Source organism: Castor canadensis, chromosome 5, assembly GCF_047511655.1.
Source record: "Castor canadensis chromosome 5, mCasCan1.hap1v2, whole genome shotgun sequence".
In the NCBI taxonomy this organism is placed as follows: domain Eukaryota; kingdom Metazoa; phylum Chordata; class Mammalia; order Rodentia; family Castoridae; genus Castor; species Castor canadensis.
Window position 1 is genome coordinate 113,619,775 of NC_133390.1, and position 21,034 is coordinate 113,640,808.

The window sequence follows — 21,034 nt, forward strand, 5'->3', positions numbered from 1 at the left end:
TCTAAAACCAAAACCAAACAAATAAAAAATATCACCAAAACCCATTGTTCTTCTATAGATAGACTGTGTCTTAATTTCACAAGGCTGTGAACATATTCTAAAGATTTCACTCTCCGAGAAAAAAAAATTGTGGTGAGATAGAAAACCTCCATGTTTCCTAATGGATATAATTTTGAAGAAAAAAAGCATTTCAACGATATGATTTTTATCCAATGAAGAACTTACATGCACAGCATCCAGTCCATAGTACATGATAAGTCTCCAAACTGGACAATAGTCTCCAGGTCTAACAGCAGTGTTCAGAATTTACTTCATGTTCTTCTGCAAAGTGTGTCCTTTTTTTTTTTTTTTTTAGTATTTTATTAAGTTTTAATTTTATTTATTTATTTATTTTATTATTCATATGTGCATACAAGGCTTGGGTCATTTCTCCCCAATGCCCCCACCCCCTCCCTTACCACCTACTCCGCCCCCTCCTTCTCTCCCCCATACCCTCAATACCCAGCAGAAACTATTTTGCCCTTATTTCTAATTTTGTTGTAGAGAGAGTATAAGCCATAATAGGAAGGAACAAGGGTTTTTGCTGGTTGAGATAAGGATAGCTATACAGGGAGTTGACTCACATTAATTTTCTGTGCGTGTGTGTTATCTTCTAGGTTAATTCTTTTTCATCTAAACTTTTCTCTAGTTCCTGGTCCCCTTTTCCTATTGGCCTCAGTTGCTTTTAAGGTATCTGCTTTAGTTTCTCTGTGTTAAGGGCAACAAATGCTAGCTAATTTTTTAGGTGTCTTACCTATCCTCACCCCTCCCTTGTGTGCTCTCAATTTATCATGTGCTCAAAGTCCAATCCCATTGTTGTGTTTGCCCTTGATCTAATGTCTGCATATGAGGGAAAACATACGATTTTTGGTCTTTTGGGCCAGGCTAACCTCACTCAGAATGATGTTCTCCAATTCCATCCATTTACCAGTGAATGATAACATTTCGTTCTTCTTCATGGCTGCATAAAATTCCATTGTGTATAGATACCACATTTTCTTAATCTATTCGTCAGTGGTGGGGCATCTTGGCTGTTTCCATAACTTGGCTATTGTGAATAGTGCCACAATAAACATGGGTGTGCAGGTGCCTCTGGAGTAACCTGTGTCACAGTCTTTTGGGTATATCCCCAAGAGTGGTATTGCTGGATCAAATGGTAGATCGATGTCTAGCTTTTTAAGTAGCCTCCGAATTTTTTTCCAGAGTGGTTGAACTAGTTTACATTCCCACAAACAGTGTAAGAGGGTTCCTTTTTCCCTCGCATCCTCGCCAACACCTGTTGTTGGTGGTGTTGCTGATGATGGCTATTCTAACAGGGGTGAGGTGGAATCTTAGTGTGGTTTTAATTTGCATTTCCTTTATTGCTAGAGATGGTGAGCATTTTTTCATGTGTTTTTTGGCCATTTGAATTTCTTCTTTTGAGAAAGTTCTGTTTAGTTCACTTGCCCATTTCTTTATTGATTCATTAGCTTTGGGAGAATTTAGTTTTTTAAGCTCCCTATATATTCTGGTTATCAGTCCTTTGTCTGATGTTTAGTTGGCAAATATTTTCTCCCACTCTGTGAGTGTTCTCTTCAGTTTAGAGACCATTTCTTTTGATGAACAGAAGTTTTTTAGCTTTATGAGGTCCCATTTATCTATGCTATCTCTCAGTTGCTGTGCTGCTGGGGTTTCATTGAGAAAGTTCTTACCTATACCTACTAACTCCAGAGTATTTCCTACTCTTTCCTGTATCAACTTTAGAGTTTGGGGTCTGATATTAAGATCCTTGATCCATTTTGAGTTAATCTTGGCATAGGGTGATATACATGGATCTAGTTTCAGTTTTTTGCAGACTGCTAACCAGTTTTCCCAGCAGTTTTTGTTGAAGAGGCTGCTATTTCTCCATAGTATATTTTTAGCTCCTTTGTCAAAGACAAGTTGGTTATAGTGTGTGGCTTCATATCTGGGTCCTCTATTCTGTTCCACTGGTCTTCATGTCTGTTTTTGTGCCAGTACCATGCTGTTTTTATTGTTATTGCTTTGTAATATAGTTTGAAGTCAGGTATTGTGATACCTCCTGCATTGTTCTTTTGACTGAGTATTGCCTTGGCTATTCGTGGCCTCTTGTGTTTCCATATAAATTTCACGGTAGATTTTTTAATCTCTTTAATGAATGTTATTGGAATTTTGATGGGAATTGCATTAAACATGTAGATTACTTTTGGGAGTATCAACATTTTTACTATGTTGATTCTACCAATCCATGAGCATGGGAGATCTCTCCACTTTCTTCAGAAGTGTGTAGTTTTCCTTGTAGAGGTCTTTCACATCTTTTGTTAGGTTTACACCTAAGTATTTGATTTTGATTTTTAGTCTCTTTAAATGGAATTGTTTTCATACATTCTTTTTCAGTTTGCTCATTGTTATTGTATAGAAATGCTAATGATTTTTTTATGTTGATTTTATACCCTGCTACCTTGCTATAGCTATTGATGATGTCTAGAAGCTTCTGAGTAGAGGTTTTTGGGTCTTTAAGGTATAGGATCATGTCATCTGCAAATAGGGATATTTTGACAGTTTCTTTACCTATTTGTATTCCTTTTATTCCTTCTTCTTGCCTAATTGCTCTGGCTAGGAATTCCAGTACTATGTTGAATAGGAGTGGAGATAGTGGGCATCCTTGTCTGGTTCCTGATTTTACAGGGAATGGTTTCAGTTTTTCTCCGTTAAGTATAATGCTGGCTGTAGTTTGTCATATATAGCTTTTATAATGTTGAGGTACTTTCCTTCTATTCCTAGTTTTCTTAGAGCTTTTATCATGAAATGGTGTTGGATCTTATCAAAGGCTTTTTCTGCATCTATTGAGATGATTAAGTGGTTTTTGTCTTTGCTTCTGTTAATGTGGTTTATTACGTTTATTGATTTTCGTATGTTGAACCACCCCTGCATCCCTGGGATGAAGCCTACTTGGTCGTGGTGAATAACCTTTTTGATGTGTTGTTGAATTCGGTTTGCCATTATTTTGTTGAGGATTTTTGCATCAATGTTAATTAAGGAGATTGGCTTATAGTTCTCCTTTTTGGAGGTGTCTTTGCCTGGTTTTGGGGTAAGTGTAATACTGGCTTCATAAAATGTGTTTGGCAGTTTTCCTTCCCTTTCTATTTCGTGGAACAGTTTAAGGAGGGTTGGTATCAGTTCTTCGCAAAGTGTGTCCTTAATCTCAAAGCTGTTCTTCAATGAAACGTCCCAACAGAAGTCACGCAAATCATGGTATCCTGTCCATTCCCTTTAAAGTGACTTATCTTTGGTTTTGGTAGCAATGTCTGAATCTCTCTTTAGTTTGCTGGTATAAAGGTTTACTTAGGCTCTTTTAAGTTACAAGAAGCAAAGACAAACTGAACTCAGGAGACAGGGATTTGCAGCCAGACTACATAAGGAAATCAGGGAAGCGAAGTTTACAGCAAGGTCCCAGCAGCACTGTGACTGGCCACTGTGGGAATTACTGTCCTCTTAGCAGCAGGTGTCTGCATCCTTTTCTGCTTTTTGGCCTTTGTCTGTGGCTTCACAACCACAAAGGCCCAAGTAGTCTCCCTCTTCTGCAGCTGCCATCGTCTCATGGCTCCATCTCCTCCTCTCTCTTAACCTTGGCTTGGCTTTTAAAACTTTGGGCTTCTCCTTCCTGCTCTCTGTCTGTTTTATTTATTTACTTTTTTAGTTTTATATTACAACATCAAGACCAGAAAATGTGTAGGCTACTCTCTCTCTCCCTGTCTGTATTTTAAAGCAAATGCCACATGAAGTTTGAAGAAAGGGTCAGTTCAGGAAGGTGAGTAGGCTTAGAGGTCCGAGGTACACCACTGTACCTATTAGCAATAGTGATGCCTTGTCCTCTTAAAGCTAGCTAAGAAGGTAGGCCCTTACCACAGAACATTAACTTTAACAAATATATTCATTGGAGATTAGATAGATGCAAAGAACAAAAAAAAATAAGTCTAGAAAAAGCTCTAAAATTTTTTATCCTGTGATGGTTACTTTAATGTTTTATAAAATAAAAATCAACTTTTTATGGGCTTTTTAGAGACAGGGTCTTGCTATGTGGCACAGGCTGACTTTCAACCCTCGATCTTTCGGTCATTGTCTTGTAAGTGCTAGGAGAGTACAGGTGGGCACCACCATGTCCAACCCAAATAGTCATTCTTTACACAATAATTTTTTGGCACACTGATGATTAAATACGAACTTGGCCTATTTGGTAAGCAGAATGTTTTCATTCCCTGTAGCAACTAGCAATTCTTTATTCTAATGCTGGACTCTCAAATTGTCTAAGTGATGAGATTGAGAGGCACAAGTAGGTCACAGTAGTGCCTGTTTGGCAAGATCCTCGAGCCAGGCCCCTCACAGCCTGCTCTTCAATCAGGCATCCCTCCTTGATCCAACTTGCTGGTCATAGAGTGGCAGGTGATGTAGTGCCAAATAGTCAACTAGGCAAGTGTGGCTGGAAGCCCAGAGGTGCAATGGGACTGGCAGGCAGGTGGCGTGGACATTCAGCACAAATATCTTTATAAATCACTGAAGGACTCGGTCACTCCCATGCCATACCATTATAAATTCTTTCACTTTGGGTTATGATACACCTAGTGAAGTCCAAAATAACTCATGCACAAACTTGTCCAGTGGACACTAGCCTGTAGAGACCAGGGCTCCCGTTTCCTGTGTGAGCCTGAGCAGAACAGTATAGGATCTGCAATTTGACAGAAGGTGGGGAAGTCACCTGGTTCTGCCTCTACTGGAGGCCTGGCGCCTTCTTTGTAGCTCATGAGGGTGCCAGCTGGGGACCTTGGAGGGTGCTGGGATTCTATGACTTTATGTTGGTTAAGGATTTCGATGACATCGGTTTATATATATTCACCTATTTTTTGGTCTATTCTTGTTTTTGTTTTTACAAAGAGATGAGATTTGTGTCTAAGAATAACCTGTGACTTTTCCAGGTGAAAACAGGCATCGAAACACAGGCAGACCCCGGAGAACCACCGGCAGTACACTACCTGCAGGACAGCTACCCTGGTGCTCTCTCATGCTTATCCAGAGTCCCTTTGGTGGCCACATTGAAGCTTTGCTGAAAGCATCTGCTTGGCCCTAGAGCCCTCCCTTCTTGTTGCTCTACACCCAGAACAGCTGATGTTTGTTGCAGGACAAGCTGTCAAGTTGCCCAGTTGCAGAGAGCTTATTTCCAGAGATGCGGAAGAGGGTGGCAGATTGGGGAGGAGAAGAGAGTTGTTTTTCTTTCTGTGCCCAGGAGTAATTGCATGGAAAGGCGATGCCCTGGGTGTTTTCCCACCAGCAGCAGATGTCATAGCTTGTGAGGAAGAAGTGCAGTCTCTCCTCCCCTCCCCACTCTCCTTCTCCTGGTGAAGCTCTAGGCAACAAAATTAAATCAAGCATTTCTCCTTTTTACATTGAAAATGCTCTGGAGTTTGAATTATGGATTCAAATGGCTCTTAAAGAGAGCACCCGAGGGACCCGAATGCTGCCAGACGGCGGGGAAGCAGGAGGGGAGCCAGGAAGCTCCATTGCCTCTCACAGAGATGACACCTCCTGGAACTGGGGTCGCTCTCTCTTCTGTATAGCAGGAAAGGAAAATCAGCCACCTACATCTCCAACTCAAAGTTTTCCTGGCCAGGGTTGGTGCAGATATCGTTGGGCCTTTTGCACATCTGGACCCCCATTGCTGGGGCAGATGTTAGGTCCTGAACTGCCTCAGATCTTGGGGGTGCCTGATCTGAGGCTGGGGAACATTGGGAAGTCTATAAAGTCCCTCTGAGTAGGCAGGGAGAGTGATAAGGATACCTAAAAGGAAAAAAAGAATCTTCCAGAAATTAAATGCAGACAGCCTGTTTCTTAGTCTAGCCAAGACTTTTTGGAACAGAGGATCCCAGAAGATCTGAGCTAAATTTAGAATCTCTCCTTCAGACCCTCTCCATCTTGTGGATCAGAGCCTTTCACCTTCACTTCACACCTGTCCCTTTGCACACTTACATCCCATCTGCAACAGAAGTTGCTGTGCCTCATGCTGGATGAAAAAGCAAGCAAAAAGCAAGCAAAAACCAATCTCCATTTTCTCAGACTGGGCTCTCACTTGTGCTGCTCTCTGGAATCCTCTGGAGATCTTTTAGAGACTCTGTCCCCAGGTCTACTCCAGACGTGTGCATCCAGTGGGAGTCCTGGGAATCTATGAGTGATTTTGAAGTGCCTGTAGGTTTGAGAACTGCTGTGGGAGGGAAGATGTCACATTCATAAGATGACAGAAAAACTAGTACATAAACTAATTTCAAGTGCAGTTTGAAGCCCTAAACAGGTTCTCTGGTGGCCCACTCAACCTTGGGTGAGTGGGGAACATTTGCCAGTGGAAGTGACGTGTAAGTGGGTTCTTGAAGGGTGAATGGTTTAATAAGTAAGGTATTTTTGTGAGGGGATTCCAGCCACAGGATGCAGCATCCACTAAAGCAGAGAACATTCAGTGTTGATGGAGTATGGGTACCCTGGGAATGCACAAGCAAGGAATCTAGTATTGGGGCACACAAAAGGTACAGTGTGTTTCAGGGGAAAGTCAACAACTTGAATTGGGTTTTGTATAAAATGCTTTAGCCTGAACCTCAGCAGTAACCCTGGGAAACCCAGGTCTCTAAAACTCTAGAGGGGAACTAGGAACCTTTATTGAACATAGCTTTCAGAAGCTATGTTCTAGACAGATTCTCCTGTCTAGACAGATTCTCTTTTTTTGATAAGGCATTTTATTTATTATTTATTTTTTATTTTTTATCAGCATATATTAATTGTACAAAAATAATGGATTTCATTATGATATTTTCATAATTGTATATAATATACATTGGTTGTATTTTCTCCTCCATTACCTTCTTCTTGTCCCCCTTTCTTCTTCCACTGGTCCCCTTCCTCCTCCCAAAAAGTCCCCCTTCAGATAGAATCCTCTAGAGGTTAGGCCAGGTGTGGTGGCTCACTCCTGTAATGCAAAACCTGAGAAATGGAGATAAGAGAATGGTGGTTTAAGGCCACCCCGGGCAAAAAAGTTAGCAAGACCTTATCTCAAAGAACAAGCCTATGTTCTTTGAGCTATGCATAAGACATAGATGGGATTATTACAGTCTGAGGCCAGTCTGGCCAAAAAATCATGAAACCCTACCTGAAAAATAATTAATGCAAAAAGGGCTGGGATGCTGGGATGTGACTCAAGTGGTAAAGTGCTTGTCTAGCACATATGATGCCTGAGATCGAACTCCAGTACCACCAAAGAAAAGAATCCTCTTGCAGCTGACCCTGGGAAGAGTGCAAGCTGTGGATGAGCTACTTTATATGTAAGGCACCCTCTGCTCTCCTCCACTTGGCAGGACCATGAAGGTGGGAAGACTGTTGACTGAATGCCTCTCTGCCTGTGCTTAAAGAAAGCTGCTGGGCCATGTCCACTCAGTCGTTTATTTACTTGGCAAACACTGTGCACCATCCTCCTCCCCACATGCTAGGTGTTGGGCTTGGTCTGGTGGTGAAATACTCTTCTTGAACAAACTGACCAGACTCCTCTGAACCTTCAACTGGGCCCTGCCTTTGAGCTCCTGTGGTCATCTCTGCATGGTCCAATTTTAGCAAGACTATTGCCACATCCATTTAATCAGAATCCCTGCCCTTAATATCTGATGGTGGTTCCTCATCCACCATCCCCCTGCTGATGCCTGATCACACTGGCCTGTCTTCAGCAAGTCCTGTCAGTTTAAACCCTGTCCCCTGCTGTTTCCTCTTAATATTTGTTTATCCACTGGCCATCTCCACCTTCTACTTTTGGTTATAAATTTCCACTTTTCCTTTGCTATAGTCAGAGTGGAGGCCCCCCTCCCTCTCTCCCTCCCTTCAGTTGCAAAACTGCATTGCAGTGGTCTCTGCACTTATCACAAAGGTGCTAAAATAAAGTCAGCCTTACTGCATTTAATGTCATGGGTATGAGGTTGAATGGGATTTGTGTTTGCTTCTGCCATTGATGCTATTTTTAAAGCCCTCTGTCCCCTCCTGTATTTTTCTTTCTCTTGAGGTAAAGCAGGGTAAATGTCCTTCCACTTCTTACCAAAAAATAAGCTGTGAGTTGAATAAACTAAAATGAGCAAAGAAAGTGGGGAGAATCCATTTTCACTTACTCTATTCTCCAGCAAGGCATTTAATGTAATGTTAACTCTTCCCCTAGGAGGCCTCCACTTGAGAACAATTGGTGAGCAAAGTTGCTACTTCTGAGTTATCTATTTGGATAACAAAAGCTTTTGGTGAATAATGAAGACAATAATGGCACTAATAATAAAGATGCACTGGAAGATGCCTGTGTTCAAAGAAGAAAAAATATCAGCCATCTTCTTATGCTATGTCTGGTCACTATACAAAAACTTGTCAGCTTCCTGCTGGTTTTAGTCAATTTCACAGCAGGGAAGAAAGACATGCGGCTGGCTTAGGAGAAACAAGTTCAAAGTAGGTAGCACAATTGTGGAAAACATTGCCTCAAAAGAGAAGCTTTTTAGTTGTAGCTAACTGGATGGAAATAAAGAAAGAAGAGAGGGTGCGTGAAGGGGGCGGAGTGGGGATGGTACTAAGCTTCAGGGAGGGTGGTGAGGCTGTCTTTTTCAAAAACAGCACCAAATTTTGCTATAAGTTTTCAGAGTGCAAACTCCCCATTTTTCTAGCTTAGAAGAGAGTTTGCACTGTCTGCTCCCGCAGGGTTCCTGGGGAAGGGACAGAATCTGTTGAGCAAAGGAACCTGGATCCTGGTCCCGGCTCTGTCACTACTTAGTACTTATGACAGACCTCCATGAATATTGATTGAATGAATAATCTGCATGCATTTATGAATTTTAATATTAACAAATGCTCTAAGGCAATGATAGCCCTGCTGCATGACCATTCTACCATAGTTCATGCTATTACCATAAAACCCAAGAGGAACGTCATTGAATTCTTCTTCATTTTCATGTAAAGGTGTTTTCAAAGCAGGAAGAGGGCTATTTAAGTGGGTAGATCCAACACTTCACTCTCCGAGCCATTGGAAATGCTTTAGCTTTGACAAGGGTCTTCACAAAAGGAAGGGCACACAAGGACCGGACGCTCTGCAGCTTGGCTGAAGCACTGGGCATAATCCATGAGAGGGTGAAAGGAATATGAGGTCTCAGCGGGCCCCAACCCCCTTGTTGGAGAAACCAGTACCAAACATCCCATGTAGATAAGATAAGCAATGCGGCAGGGCTCAGTTAGGGCATATAGAATGTGAGGAATGCAAGATGTGAGATACGAGCAAGATGTGAGGTACGAGCAAGATGTGAAGTACGTGCAGGATGTGCTCTGCCTGCTTGTCTAATGTTGATAACAAAAATATGCACGCCACTGCAGTCTATATAAGATTTCCCCCTAAGAGGCTCAGGGTCTTGCTTTCCTAACCGGTCCTGCATGTCCGTGTGGGAGCTCGACCCTGGCTAGCCAGTCCAATAAACTCTGCTTTGTTGATTGCATTCACGCCTGGCTCTCTGTCTCTCGGGGGAATAGGATTCCGGGTCCTAACATTTGGAGGTTCCACCGAGATTTCATTTTCTCGAGAGACAGAACCTGCCTGCGAGAAAGCAGGGGCGATCCCAAGTCCTAGGCGTTGGGAGGGGATCCCAGACCCTCATTTGGAGGAACTTGAGTGTTCCATTTGGGCCGCGGCGGGGATTCGGCCAATCCCCAGGGAGATTCATTCTGGGAATCTCGCAAGGAGGACCACAGGGTCCTATTGGGAGAGGCTTTCCTCTCATTTGGGCTCGAGCATTTTAGGAACCCTGGCGCCAGGTGAAGAACTAATTGAGCTAGTCGACCGACCACCCGTCAAGTGGACGCCTTTCGGCCTGATATCCCAGTTGGACGGTGAGGAGGTTGAATGGGGTGCGCACCAGTGTGAGAGAAGGACCGGTCCGAGCGAGTGCTGGAGAGTGTTGTGTGTGTGTGGAATTATTGTTGCCTTTACCCTTTTTGTTCTATCTCTCTTGGTGTTTGAGTCTCCTTCCACAATGGGACAGGGACAAACAACCCCAAAGTCTCTGATCCTTTCTCACTTTCCAGAAGTTAAAGAAAGGGCCTTAAATGCGGGTCTGGTCATCAAGAAAGGTAAGTTCGACACCTTTTGTTCTGCAGAGTGGCCCACCTTTGGAGTCGGGTGGCCCATTCAAGGTTCCCTCTCCCTAGACCTGATCACTAAGGTTAAAGCAGTCATTTTTCAGCCAGACAATCGAGGCCATCCAGACCAAGTTCCTTACATTTTGGTTTGGGAGGATCTGGTGAGGAACCCTCCCCCTTGGTTAACAGTTTTTCTGACCCACCCCTCCAGTTCGGCCCCCGGGGCTAAAACCCCAGTCACGCCCGCCTTGGTCATAAAGGAGGAGGAAAAACTTCCTCTTCCCACCTTGACCGGTCCTCAAATTAGGGCATCTCCTTCACCATCTCCGGTCTTACCAGAGAGTTCCCCCCTTTACCCATCCCTCGCAGGGGCAGAGGAAGATCGGCCGCCTCCATACGTGACTCCCCCTGGCCAAGCCAGTGCCCCGGAGGAGGAAATTTCCTCATCCTCCTCAACAGGACTGGCAGCAGGAGGAGGAATGGGTCGAAGACTTCGCCCCCGAGGGATCCGGGAAAGGGAGGGGGAAGACGGGCCCCCCTCATCAACACAGGGGGAGGAAACTGTCCCTACACTTCCAGTCCGGATGGTGGGCCAAGGGGGACCGGGAGGAGGGCAACAGTTTCAGTACTGGCCCTTCTCCTCCAGTGATCTATATAACTGGAGGACGCAGAACCCACCCTTTTCTGAAGACCCCAAGTGTCTCATAGATCTCTTGGAGTCCATCATGCATACACACCGTCCCACTTGGGATGACTGTCATCAGCTGCTCAATACTCTTTTTACGACGGAGGAACGAGAGCGCATCCTCAACGAAGCGAGGAAGAACGTCTTGGGGGATAATGGGAGACCCACAACTCTCCAACCGGCCATAGACGAGGCTTTTCCCCTACGCCGCCCTAATTGGGATTTCGGGACCGCAGAAGGTAGGGAGCGTCTTCGGATCTACCGCCAGACTCTTATGGCCGGTCTCCGAGCGGCCGCTAGAAGGCCCACCAATTTTGCAAAAGTAAAAGCAGTCATTCAAGGGGAAAACGAAAGCCCAGCCGGTTTCTTAGAGCGCCTCCATGAGGCATACCGTCAGTACACCCCGATTGACCCTGAGGCGGACCTCCACCGGTCTGCTGTGGTACTCTCATTCATTAATCAGGCAGCCCCAGACATTAGGAGAAAACTCAATAAACAGGAAAACTTAGGGGAGATGACTATAAGGGAAATGCTACAGGTAGCAGAAAAAGTCTTTACCGCTAGGGAAACTCCAGAAGAAAGGGAGGAAAGACAGAGAAAGGAAGACAGGGAAGCCCAGGAGAAATTGAGAAAGGAGGACCGGGAGTTCCAGGCTAAGGAAAACCGAAAGCAACAGAGAGAAATGGCTCGTATTTTCCTAGCGGGTGTCCGGGACCAACCCAGAGGAGGGGGCCACGCCAGGACCCCGGATAAGGAACACTGTTTTTACTGTAAGGAAACGGGGCATTGGAAGAGAGAATGTCCTAAGTTAAAGGGAAGAAGAGGGTTTGGAAGGAGACCGGGGGAAAACAGGGAAAGGGAACGAGCAGTAGAGCAGGCCAGAGTCCTACTAGCCGGAGAAGAGGACTGAAGGAGACGGGGCTCAGACCCCCTCCCCGAGTCCTGGGTAACAATGCATGTGGAGGGGAAGCCGATGGGGTTCATGGTGGATACCGGCGCCCAATATTCGGTTTTAAACAAGGCACATGGACCTTTGAACAAGGCACGAACAAGTGTTGTTCAGGGGGCCACCGGTACGCAGTTATGTACATGGACTACCAAAAGAAAGGTGAACTTAGGAAAACACCAGGTCACACACTCCTTCTTGGTCGTCCCTGAGAGCCCCGCTCCCCTGCTCGGACGGGACCTACTCACCAAAATAGGGGCCCATATCCATTTTGAACCAGATGGAATAATTGTGACTGATCGAGAAGGGAGCCCGATTCATGTCTTGTCCCTATCATTGGCTGACGAGCATCGTCTGTTTGAGAGTCAACAGGAACCAGGAGGGGACATGACTCATTGGGTAAAAAGATTTCCCACGGCCTGGGCGGAGACTGCGGGAACCGGCCTCGCCAAACACCTCCCGCCCGTAGTTATACAATTGAAGGCTTCTGCTCTCCCCATTCGGGTGAAACAGTATCCTATGCCTGAGGAGGCCCGAAGAGGCATAGCCCCTCATATCCACAGGCTAATAAAGGAAGGAGTACTGCGACCTTGTCAGTCTGCCTGGAATACTCCTCTGCTCCCCGTCCGAAAGCCGGGAAGCGGGGACTATAGGCCTGTGCAAGACCTACGAAAGGTAAACGAGCGGACGGAGGACATTCATCCCACCGTTCCGAATCCCTATACCTTGCTCAGCCACCTACCCCCCTCGCAAGTATGGTATACAACCCTTGATTTGAAAGATGCTTTCTTCAGCATTCCATTGTCAGAAATTAGTCAGCCGCTATTTGCTTTCGAATGGCAAGAAGATGGGGGCCAATCCGGACAGCTCACTTGGACCAGACTGCCGCAAGGATTTAAAAACTCTCCCACCCTGTTTAATGAGGCCCTGAGCCAGGACCTGGAACCTTTTCGTCGGAGCCACCCACGAGTCACTCTATTACAGTATGTTGATGACTTACTGTTAGCGGCAGAAACCCGAGAGGAGTGCATCAAGGCTACTGAACACCTGCTAACGGAATTAGGTGAGCTGGGGTATCGGGCAAGTGCCAAGAAAACTCACATCTGTAAAAGGTCAGTGACATATTTGGGTTATCGGATTGCAGATGGGGCAAGATGGCTGACTGATGCCATGAAACAGACTATTCTGGCTATCCCATCCCCGACATCCACTAGGGGGGTGAGAGAATTCCTGGGCTCCGCGGGGTTCTGTAGACTCTGGATTCCAGGATTTGCGGAAATAGCCAGACCCCTATATGAGGCCACCAAAGAAGCTCCAGATTGGAGTTGGGGAGAGAGAGAACAACAGGCCTTTGATCAGCTAAAAGACGCTCTTTTGCAGGCCCCTGCCTTAGCCTTGCCAGATCCTACAAGACCATTCACTCTGTTTGTAGATGAGAAAAAGGGGGTAGCCAAAGGAGTCTTGACCCAACAGCTAGGTCCCTGGAAGAGACCAGTGGCATACTTTTCCAAGAAATTAGACGCAGTAGCGGCAGGATGGCCCCCCTGCCTCCGCATCATAGCGGCCATTGCCGTGCTGGTGAGAGAAGCCGATAAACTAACCTTTGGACAGGCCCTCTGGGTAACGGCCCCTCACCCGGTGGAGGGAATCCTTAAACAACCCCCTGGGAAATGGATGACGAATGCCAGGCTCACCCACTACCAGGGGCTCTTGTTGGATTCCCCTCGGATCACATTCACAGATCCCGTAATCTTGAACCCTGCCACCTTGTTGCCTAACCCGGAACTGCAGACACCTGTCCATAACTGCAAAGAATTCCTCTCCGAAGTTACACAGGTACGGGCTGACCTAAAGGATACCCCCCTGTCCGGCTGCAAATTAAACTGGTACACGGATGGAAGCAGTTTTTTCCAAGATGGAGCCCGAAGGGCAGGGGCAGCTGTAGTCGACCAAGAAGGAAATACGGTATGGAGCAGCGCCCTCCCACCCGGAACATCAGCCCAAAAAGCGGAATTAATTGCCTTGGCAGAGGCCCTGGAGAGGGCAAAAGGAAAGCGAGTCAATATCTACACCGATAGCCGCTATGCTTTCGGTACCATCCATGTCCACGGGGCCATCTATCGCGAAAGAGGATTCCGCACAGCAGAAGGAAAACATCTAAAGAACCTAGCCGAAGTCCAGCGTCTATTAATGGCAGTGGAAAAACCGAAGGCAGTGGCAGTGAGGTATGTCCCAGGCCACCAGTCTGCCAAGACGCCGGAAGCTGTCGGTAACAACAGAGCAGATCAAGAAGCAAAGAGAGTAGCAATGGTGAGTCCTCCCATGGAGACAGGGCAACCTTCCACGGTTGCGGCGATAGACGTGCCGGTCCCAGAGCTCCCTCCGCTACCCCCCCGACCAGAATACTCCACAGAGGATTTCACTTGGATGAGAGCCCACTCCCCCTTTAGAGAAGGGGAAGACGGATGGAAAAGCGACTTGGAAGGCAAGTTAATTCTGCCTGAAAAACTCGGACGATTCCTGTTGGCTAACTTACATAAGTCCACCCATTTGGGGCGGAGAAAATTACTAGACTTGTTGACATCTGCGCAGCTCCGATTTCCGAACCAGACCATAGCAGTCCGCCAAATTGTGGAAGATTGTGCCAGCTGCACAATCATGAAACCAGGACGAAGGGAGGGGCACCATACAGGTACTCGGGAACGGGGGAGGGCTCCGGGAAGAAGTTGGGAAGTGGATTTTACTGAGGTAAAACCGGGAAAGTTTGGGTACAAATATTTGCTGGTATTCATAGATACCTTTTCAGGCTGGGTGGAGGCTTTTCCTACAAAGAAGGAGACGAGTCAGGTAGTGGCAAAGGCTTTGCTAGAGGAAATCATACCCAGATATGGGGTGCCCGAGGCAATTGGGTCAGATAACGGTCCGGCTTTTGTTAGTAAGGTCCTGCAGGGACTAGCCCAGACTATGGGGGCCAATTGGAAGCTACATTGTGAATATAACCCCCAGAGCTCAGGGCAAGTAGAAAGGATGAATAGGACACTAAAGGAGACTTTAGCCAAATTGGCCCTGGAGACTGGCGGTGATTGGGTGGCGCTCCTTCCCTTGGCCATCTTCCGAGTCCGGAACTCCCCCTATGTCCATGGGCTAACTCCCTTTGAGATCCTGTATGGGGCTCCACCCCCCATCATTCAGAGGACCTTAAGCCCAGAACTAGGTGATCTGGCCCCAAATTACCTGACCATGTTGCAGGCTTTAGCTAAAGTGCAACAACGGATTTGGCCCTTAATTCAAGCATACCACGCTGTTAAGAGGGACCCGGCTCCGGAACATGGCATAGTCCCGGGTGACATGGTATGGGTTAAAAGGCATCAGTCCAAAACCCTAGAGCCTAGATGGAAAGGACCTTATGTTGTACTGTTTACTACCCCTACCGCCCTCAAGGTTGATGGCATCGGACCTTGGATCCACCACTCCCACGTGCGTCGAGCCAATCATCAAAAACAAGAAGGGGTCAAGGAGTGGACTGTACGGCGGCACCCAGACAACCCATTAAAGCTAAAGCTTTTGTGGCCCCGGGAACATGCAGAGCCTTCAGGAGCAGCCACGGATGGGGTGGCTGATCGCTCTGATCTTGCTCAATGCCCAGAGCGGGAGCCTCGCAGAAACCAACCCTCACCAGCCCTATAAGCAAACCTGGATACTCACCGATGGGGAGACTCATACCACCCTCAACGAGACTACTCGCACTGCCCCCATAGGAACTTGGTGGCCGGAGCTTCAGTTCTGCTTCAGAGACATCAATCCTGCCTACAAGTCTACTGCCCCGGAGTCAGCCCGACGTTATGGGTTTTATGCCTGCCCCGGCCACAAAAAGAACCAGGAATGTGGGGGGATACAATACTCCTTCTGTAGGTCATGGGCATGTGTCACATCCAATGATAGTGAATGGAAATGGGGGATATCAAAATCAGACCTAGTCAAATTTGCCTTTGTAAATGGGATATTAAGGGGGCACAGAATTCCAATACCCACCCATAAATGCCAGCCCACGGATCTAGATAGAATCAAGGTCACTTTCACTGAAACTGGCAAGAAGGACACCCCTGGGTGGATACAAGGTAAGGTATGGGGACTTGTATTTTATAAATATGGTGGACATGCTGGCTCGACCATAGTGGTCAGATTAAAAATTGAGCCCATAGGGCCACCGTCCACAGCAGTAGGCCCCAATAAGGTACTTAGGCCGCCCAATGTAAAGCCATCTCCCCAACCTTCCACAACTCACCACCTTCCCTCAACCATAGCTCGGGCTAATGTTACAACTCCAAGACCATCAGAAACCAGCCCTCCCCTGGTGAGGCCCAGTCTCATGACCGCATCTAAAGACCCCCTCTGGGGGCTAATGGGTGCTGCCTTCCTGACGTTAAACCACACCAACCCTAACATGACTAACTCCTGTTGGTTATGTTATGATGTGAGGCCCCCATTCTATGAGGCAATAGGGCTAAACACCACTCACGATACCTCATCTGAGGAAAACCCTACTCAATGTTCCTGGGGAGACCGTAAGAGAGGTCTGACCATACAGCAGGTAAACGGCCAAGGAACCTGCTTAGGAAAAGTGCCAAAGAACAGACGGGACTTATGTACTGTTATTAACGCCAGTTCTACCTGGGGAAATGCTATTAAATGGGTAATTCCAAAGGACAATGGGTGGTGGCTATGCTCGCGGTCCGGACTCACCCCATGCCTATCAACTAAGGTGTTTAACAGCTCTAAAGAATTCTGTGTTATAGTGGTTGTGCTGCCCCGCATCCTCTATCATTCGGAGGAAAGTCTATATTCATACTGGAATATAGGAACAGGTGAGAGAAAGAAGAGAGAGCCTATTTCTACACTAACCATTGCTACCCTACTTAGCCTAGGGGTGGCTGGGGCAGGGACCGGCATAGCCTCCCTGGCTACTCAACATAAAGGGATGTCTTCGCTGCGCGCAGCCATAGACGAAGATATAGAGAGAATAGAAACCTCCATTAGCCACTTAGAAAAATCCCTCACTTCTCTGTCTGAGGTAGTACTTCAAAACCGACGAGGTCTGGACTTGTTGTTCCTCCAAAAAGGGGGACTATGTGTTGCTCTAGGGGAAGAATGTTGTTTTTACGCTGACCATACCGGAGTTGTTCGTGACTCCATGTCTAAACTCCGAAAGAGCCTGGAACAAAGAAAACGAGAAAAAGAGGCAGGGGAAAGCTGGTTCGAGTCTTGGTTTAACCAGTCCCCATGGTTGGCTACCCTTTTATCTGCACTGGCAGGGCCAATAATAATCATCCTACTGCTTGTTACCATAGGACCCTGGATTCTAAACCGACTTATGACTTTTGTCAAAAGTCGAATTAATACTATCCAACTTCTGGTCCTCCGCCAACAATATCAGGCTCTTCATCCTCTCGAGGATGATTCCTCAATTTAGGCCATAAGAAAGGGGGGAATGAAAGGAATATGAGGTCTCAGCGGGCCCCAACCCCCTTGTTGGAGAAACCAGTACCAAACATCCCATGTAGATAAGATAAGCAATGCGGCAGGGCTCAGTTAGGGCATATAGAATGTGAGGAATGCAAGATGTGAGATACGAGCAAGATGTGAGGTACGAGCAAGATGTGAAGTACGTGCAGGATGTGCTCTGCCTGCTTGTCTAATGTTGATAACAAAAATATGCACGCCACTGCAGTCTATATAAGATTTCCCCCTAAGAGGCTCAGGGTCTTGCTTTCCTAACCGGTCCTGCGTGTCCGTGTGGGAGCTCGACCCTGGCTAGCCAGTCCAATAAACTCTGCTTTGTTGATTGCATTCACGCCTGGCTCTCTGTCTCTCGGGGGAATAGGATTCCGGGTCCTAACAAGGGCAGCCCTAACTCTAGCCTGCCTCAGAAGCAGCTACGTGGATTTGACAAAGGACCAGTATACAACCTAAGACTCAGGCTCAGTTGGGTGAATGGCAGAAGAAGATGAAAGGTGACAGTGGAGGAAGACAAGATGTCCTTGACATGATGGTGCTGTGGAAGGCAGGGCAGCAGAAAATGGTAGAACTGTTGATAAATGAAAACACGACTCCGTGCTGGCTGTGGGACCTTTGGAGCATCACTGATGCTGGGAGTCCCTTTCTGAGCCATACTCTGAGCAGGCATGGTGTTTTGTACTTTCTCATCGAGCAACGGGTGGGGCTGTTTGAAAGTCTATTGAAATATACTTGAAATATTTGTTATACAATGATATCAACACAAAAAGAAATCCTAAAGGAAAAACTAATCCGTAATCTTATTATGTTAATAAACCAACTATTATTCTTATTTCTTCTGTTCCTTCCCAGCACTTTTCCACAGGCATGTGCCAGCTTCCTGGTTGGTCTGTTTGGTCAGCTGGATCACAGTAATCCAGCTGGCACCTCAGTGTCCTTACCTGTCATCCTTTGCTGTTTGTTAAATGTCCTACATTTGCAGCAACCTACCCTGAAGTCAAATGTTTGTGGCTGATATTTGGGTTCCACTTTCCTTATCTTACAGGATTCTGGCAACCTCCCCTTTCCAGTGTTTTGCAGGTCCTGCCTTTAGCTGACCTGCATATAAAAAAAAAAAAAACTTATATAAAACTTACATAAGCCAGGAGCCAGTGGCTCACACCTATAATCCTAGCTACTTAGGAGCTCAGATCCAGGGAATGGAGATAAAAGGCCAACCTGATCCCCTCACAACCAATAGGTGGGGGCGGTAGCCAGCACCTGTCATCTCTAGCAATGCAAGAGGCTGAGATCAGGAGGATTGCAGTTCCAGGCAGACCTGGGGGAAAAAGTTTGCAAGATCTCATCTCAAAGGGAAAAGACAGGATGTGGTGACATGCACCTGTCATCCCAGCAATGGTAGGAAGCATAAATAGGAGGACTGTGATCAACACTGGCCTGGTCAAAGAAGGAGAGCCTAATTTCCAAAATAACTAGGACTGGGCCGATGGAGTAGCTCAAGTGCTAGAGTGCCTGCCCAGCAAGTGTGAGGCCCTGAGACAAAAATAAATAAATAACCAGGGCAAAAAGAGCTGGAGGCATGGCTTAAGCAGTAGAGAAAACTCAAAACCCTGAGTTCTAACCCCAGTACCACCCCAAAAAACAAAACCAACAAACTTAAACTAGACTGGTGGTGAACTCAGTAACAGAGCCCATGCTAACTAAGTATGTGTAAACCCGTGGGTTCAATCCCCAGCAACCCCAAAAATGTGCATAGGAACTATCTAAGTTCATAAAAATGTACCAAAGCTTATATAAATTCACATGTGTAAACTTTTATCTATAGGAAATATTGGTACCTTCCAGCTCAGCGTAGTGTGGGGAGTAGAATCTGCTCTTCCTAGTACATCCGTGGGAAATTCTATCAATATTCCTACAAGATTTATTCTAAGGTGATATCCATGTGATTTTCTCTGAATGGCTTTAGGAATCACCTGTCACATCAACAATCTTTGCATTTCTGTAATCTCCTGTCTTTTTATTGAATTGTTGTTTCTTGATTAACAGGCCTGGATTCTTAAAGGTAAATTCCCCGAGTGGGGCTGTGAAGGAAGGAATTTAAGTTTATTTTGGCTTTTACCAAGATGTGATGGAACCTGGTCATGTCTGTAGCTTGCCTGACTGTGATAGGGCTTCCCTATGACTCTGAAATATTTCAGTTTTATAGGGGAGAGGCGCTGTTTTCCACATTCACGGGCATGTGTGTTGGAATAGAGAGGTGACTGTCTCTGTGGTGAGGATTTTCACTGATTGGATTCTGTGAAAACAAAAGTGGGCATAGAGAATACCATGTGGCTAAAAAAAAATAAAACACCCTGAGATTTATTTTGGCACATTCGAGTCTTCCTGTGCAATATTTACTATAGTCTCTGTGGATTGACTGGATTACCTTTTTATCTGTGTTGTTGTTTTAAAGACATTTGGGAACAATTTTCTTTTCCTTCCAGACATTACAACACTGCCTATAGTCCTCACTGTGGCATTTGCTCGAAGATCATGTTAAATTAATCAGGCAAAATCTGAGTTGAGAAAGGGCCTTGTTTATTCCTTGGGTGGTCACAGTGTGAGCAAGTAGATCCTATGGGGCCCTGGAAGGTCATAGAGGCAGTAGGTGCTTTTTCACTGAGAACAGCAGTGCAGAGCCATTGCTACCAGGAAAGCCCAGGAGAAGAAGAAGTGTTGGTAAAGCTGGGAAGTCATTGCCTAGAAAGATCAACACCTCTGTAATAGAGCCATACCTAACCTTGGTGACAAAATGTAGTCTCAAAACTCCCTTTTACTCTTTCTGGGATGGGGGCAGTTGGCTATACGGATCTTCAGAAAAGTAAAGGTCAATTTGAAAGTGCTTTACTATTAAAGATTTACTTCATATCTCTCCACATTTCCCTCACCCTGTCTTGAAATAAACAAACATGAAAGCTAAAGCCATGTTAAAACTAGGTAACAAATTATGTTTATAATAAATGTTCAGATAAACAAATACACAGATTCAAAATTATAAATGTAGAACTGGGGGTGTGGCTCAAGTGGTGGAACACCTGCCTTGCAAGCAAGAAGTCCTGAGTTCAAACTCCAGTATTGCCAAAAAAAAGCTAAAAATTAAAATAAAATTACAGATGTCTTATGGTTGAATAGTGAGAACTTTTTATTTAGAAACATTCTCCTTACACAATGAAAAAAAATAATGCAAACAGATGAGATTCCAGGAAATGTTAGTTTATTTCGTTAATCTCAAATCTTTCATGATTTATCTATCATATTTATGGCAGAAAAGTTTCCTGTTGGTAGCACTTGGTGTCCTAAATAATAGGAATTTATTTTCTCACAGCTCTTCAGTTTTCAAGTTCAAGGTCAGGGTGTTAGTAAAATTGGCTTCTCCTGAGGCCTTTGGCTTGAAGACAGTTGTCTTCTCCCTGTGTCTTCACATGGGCTTCCATTTGTATATTTGTCTGGGTCCTAATCTCCTCTACCTGTAAGGATGTTTTCTGCAAATGGTGTTTCCAGAAGATCTTGGCCCTGTGCTCTGGGGTGGAAGAATCCAAGCAGAACAGTGGATGGAGTGAGATAGCATAGCTTTATCGAAGGAAGTGGAGTCACAGGTTCTGCCAGGTGAGGGAAGGGAAGAAAAAAGGGCC

General features: G+C 45.7%; 1 protein-coding gene across 1 annotated transcript in view; it reads left to right on the plus strand.

Annotated features, from left to right (window-relative positions):
• The window catches only part of C5H3orf33 (chromosome 5 C3orf33 homolog), a 369,083-nt gene extending 351,397 nt beyond the window's left edge, over positions 1-17,686 (plus strand). The window contains exon 2 of the mRNA XM_074073939.1: positions 15,288-17,686. Within this exon, the coding sequence (XP_073930040.1) occupies positions 15,427-17,316 (1,890 nt within the window). The 5' untranslated portion in view covers positions 15,288-15,426 and the 3' untranslated portion in view covers positions 17,317-17,686. The remainder of the gene's footprint in view (positions 1-15,287) is intronic.
• The last annotated feature ends 3,348 nt before the right edge of the window (positions 17,687-21,034 follow it).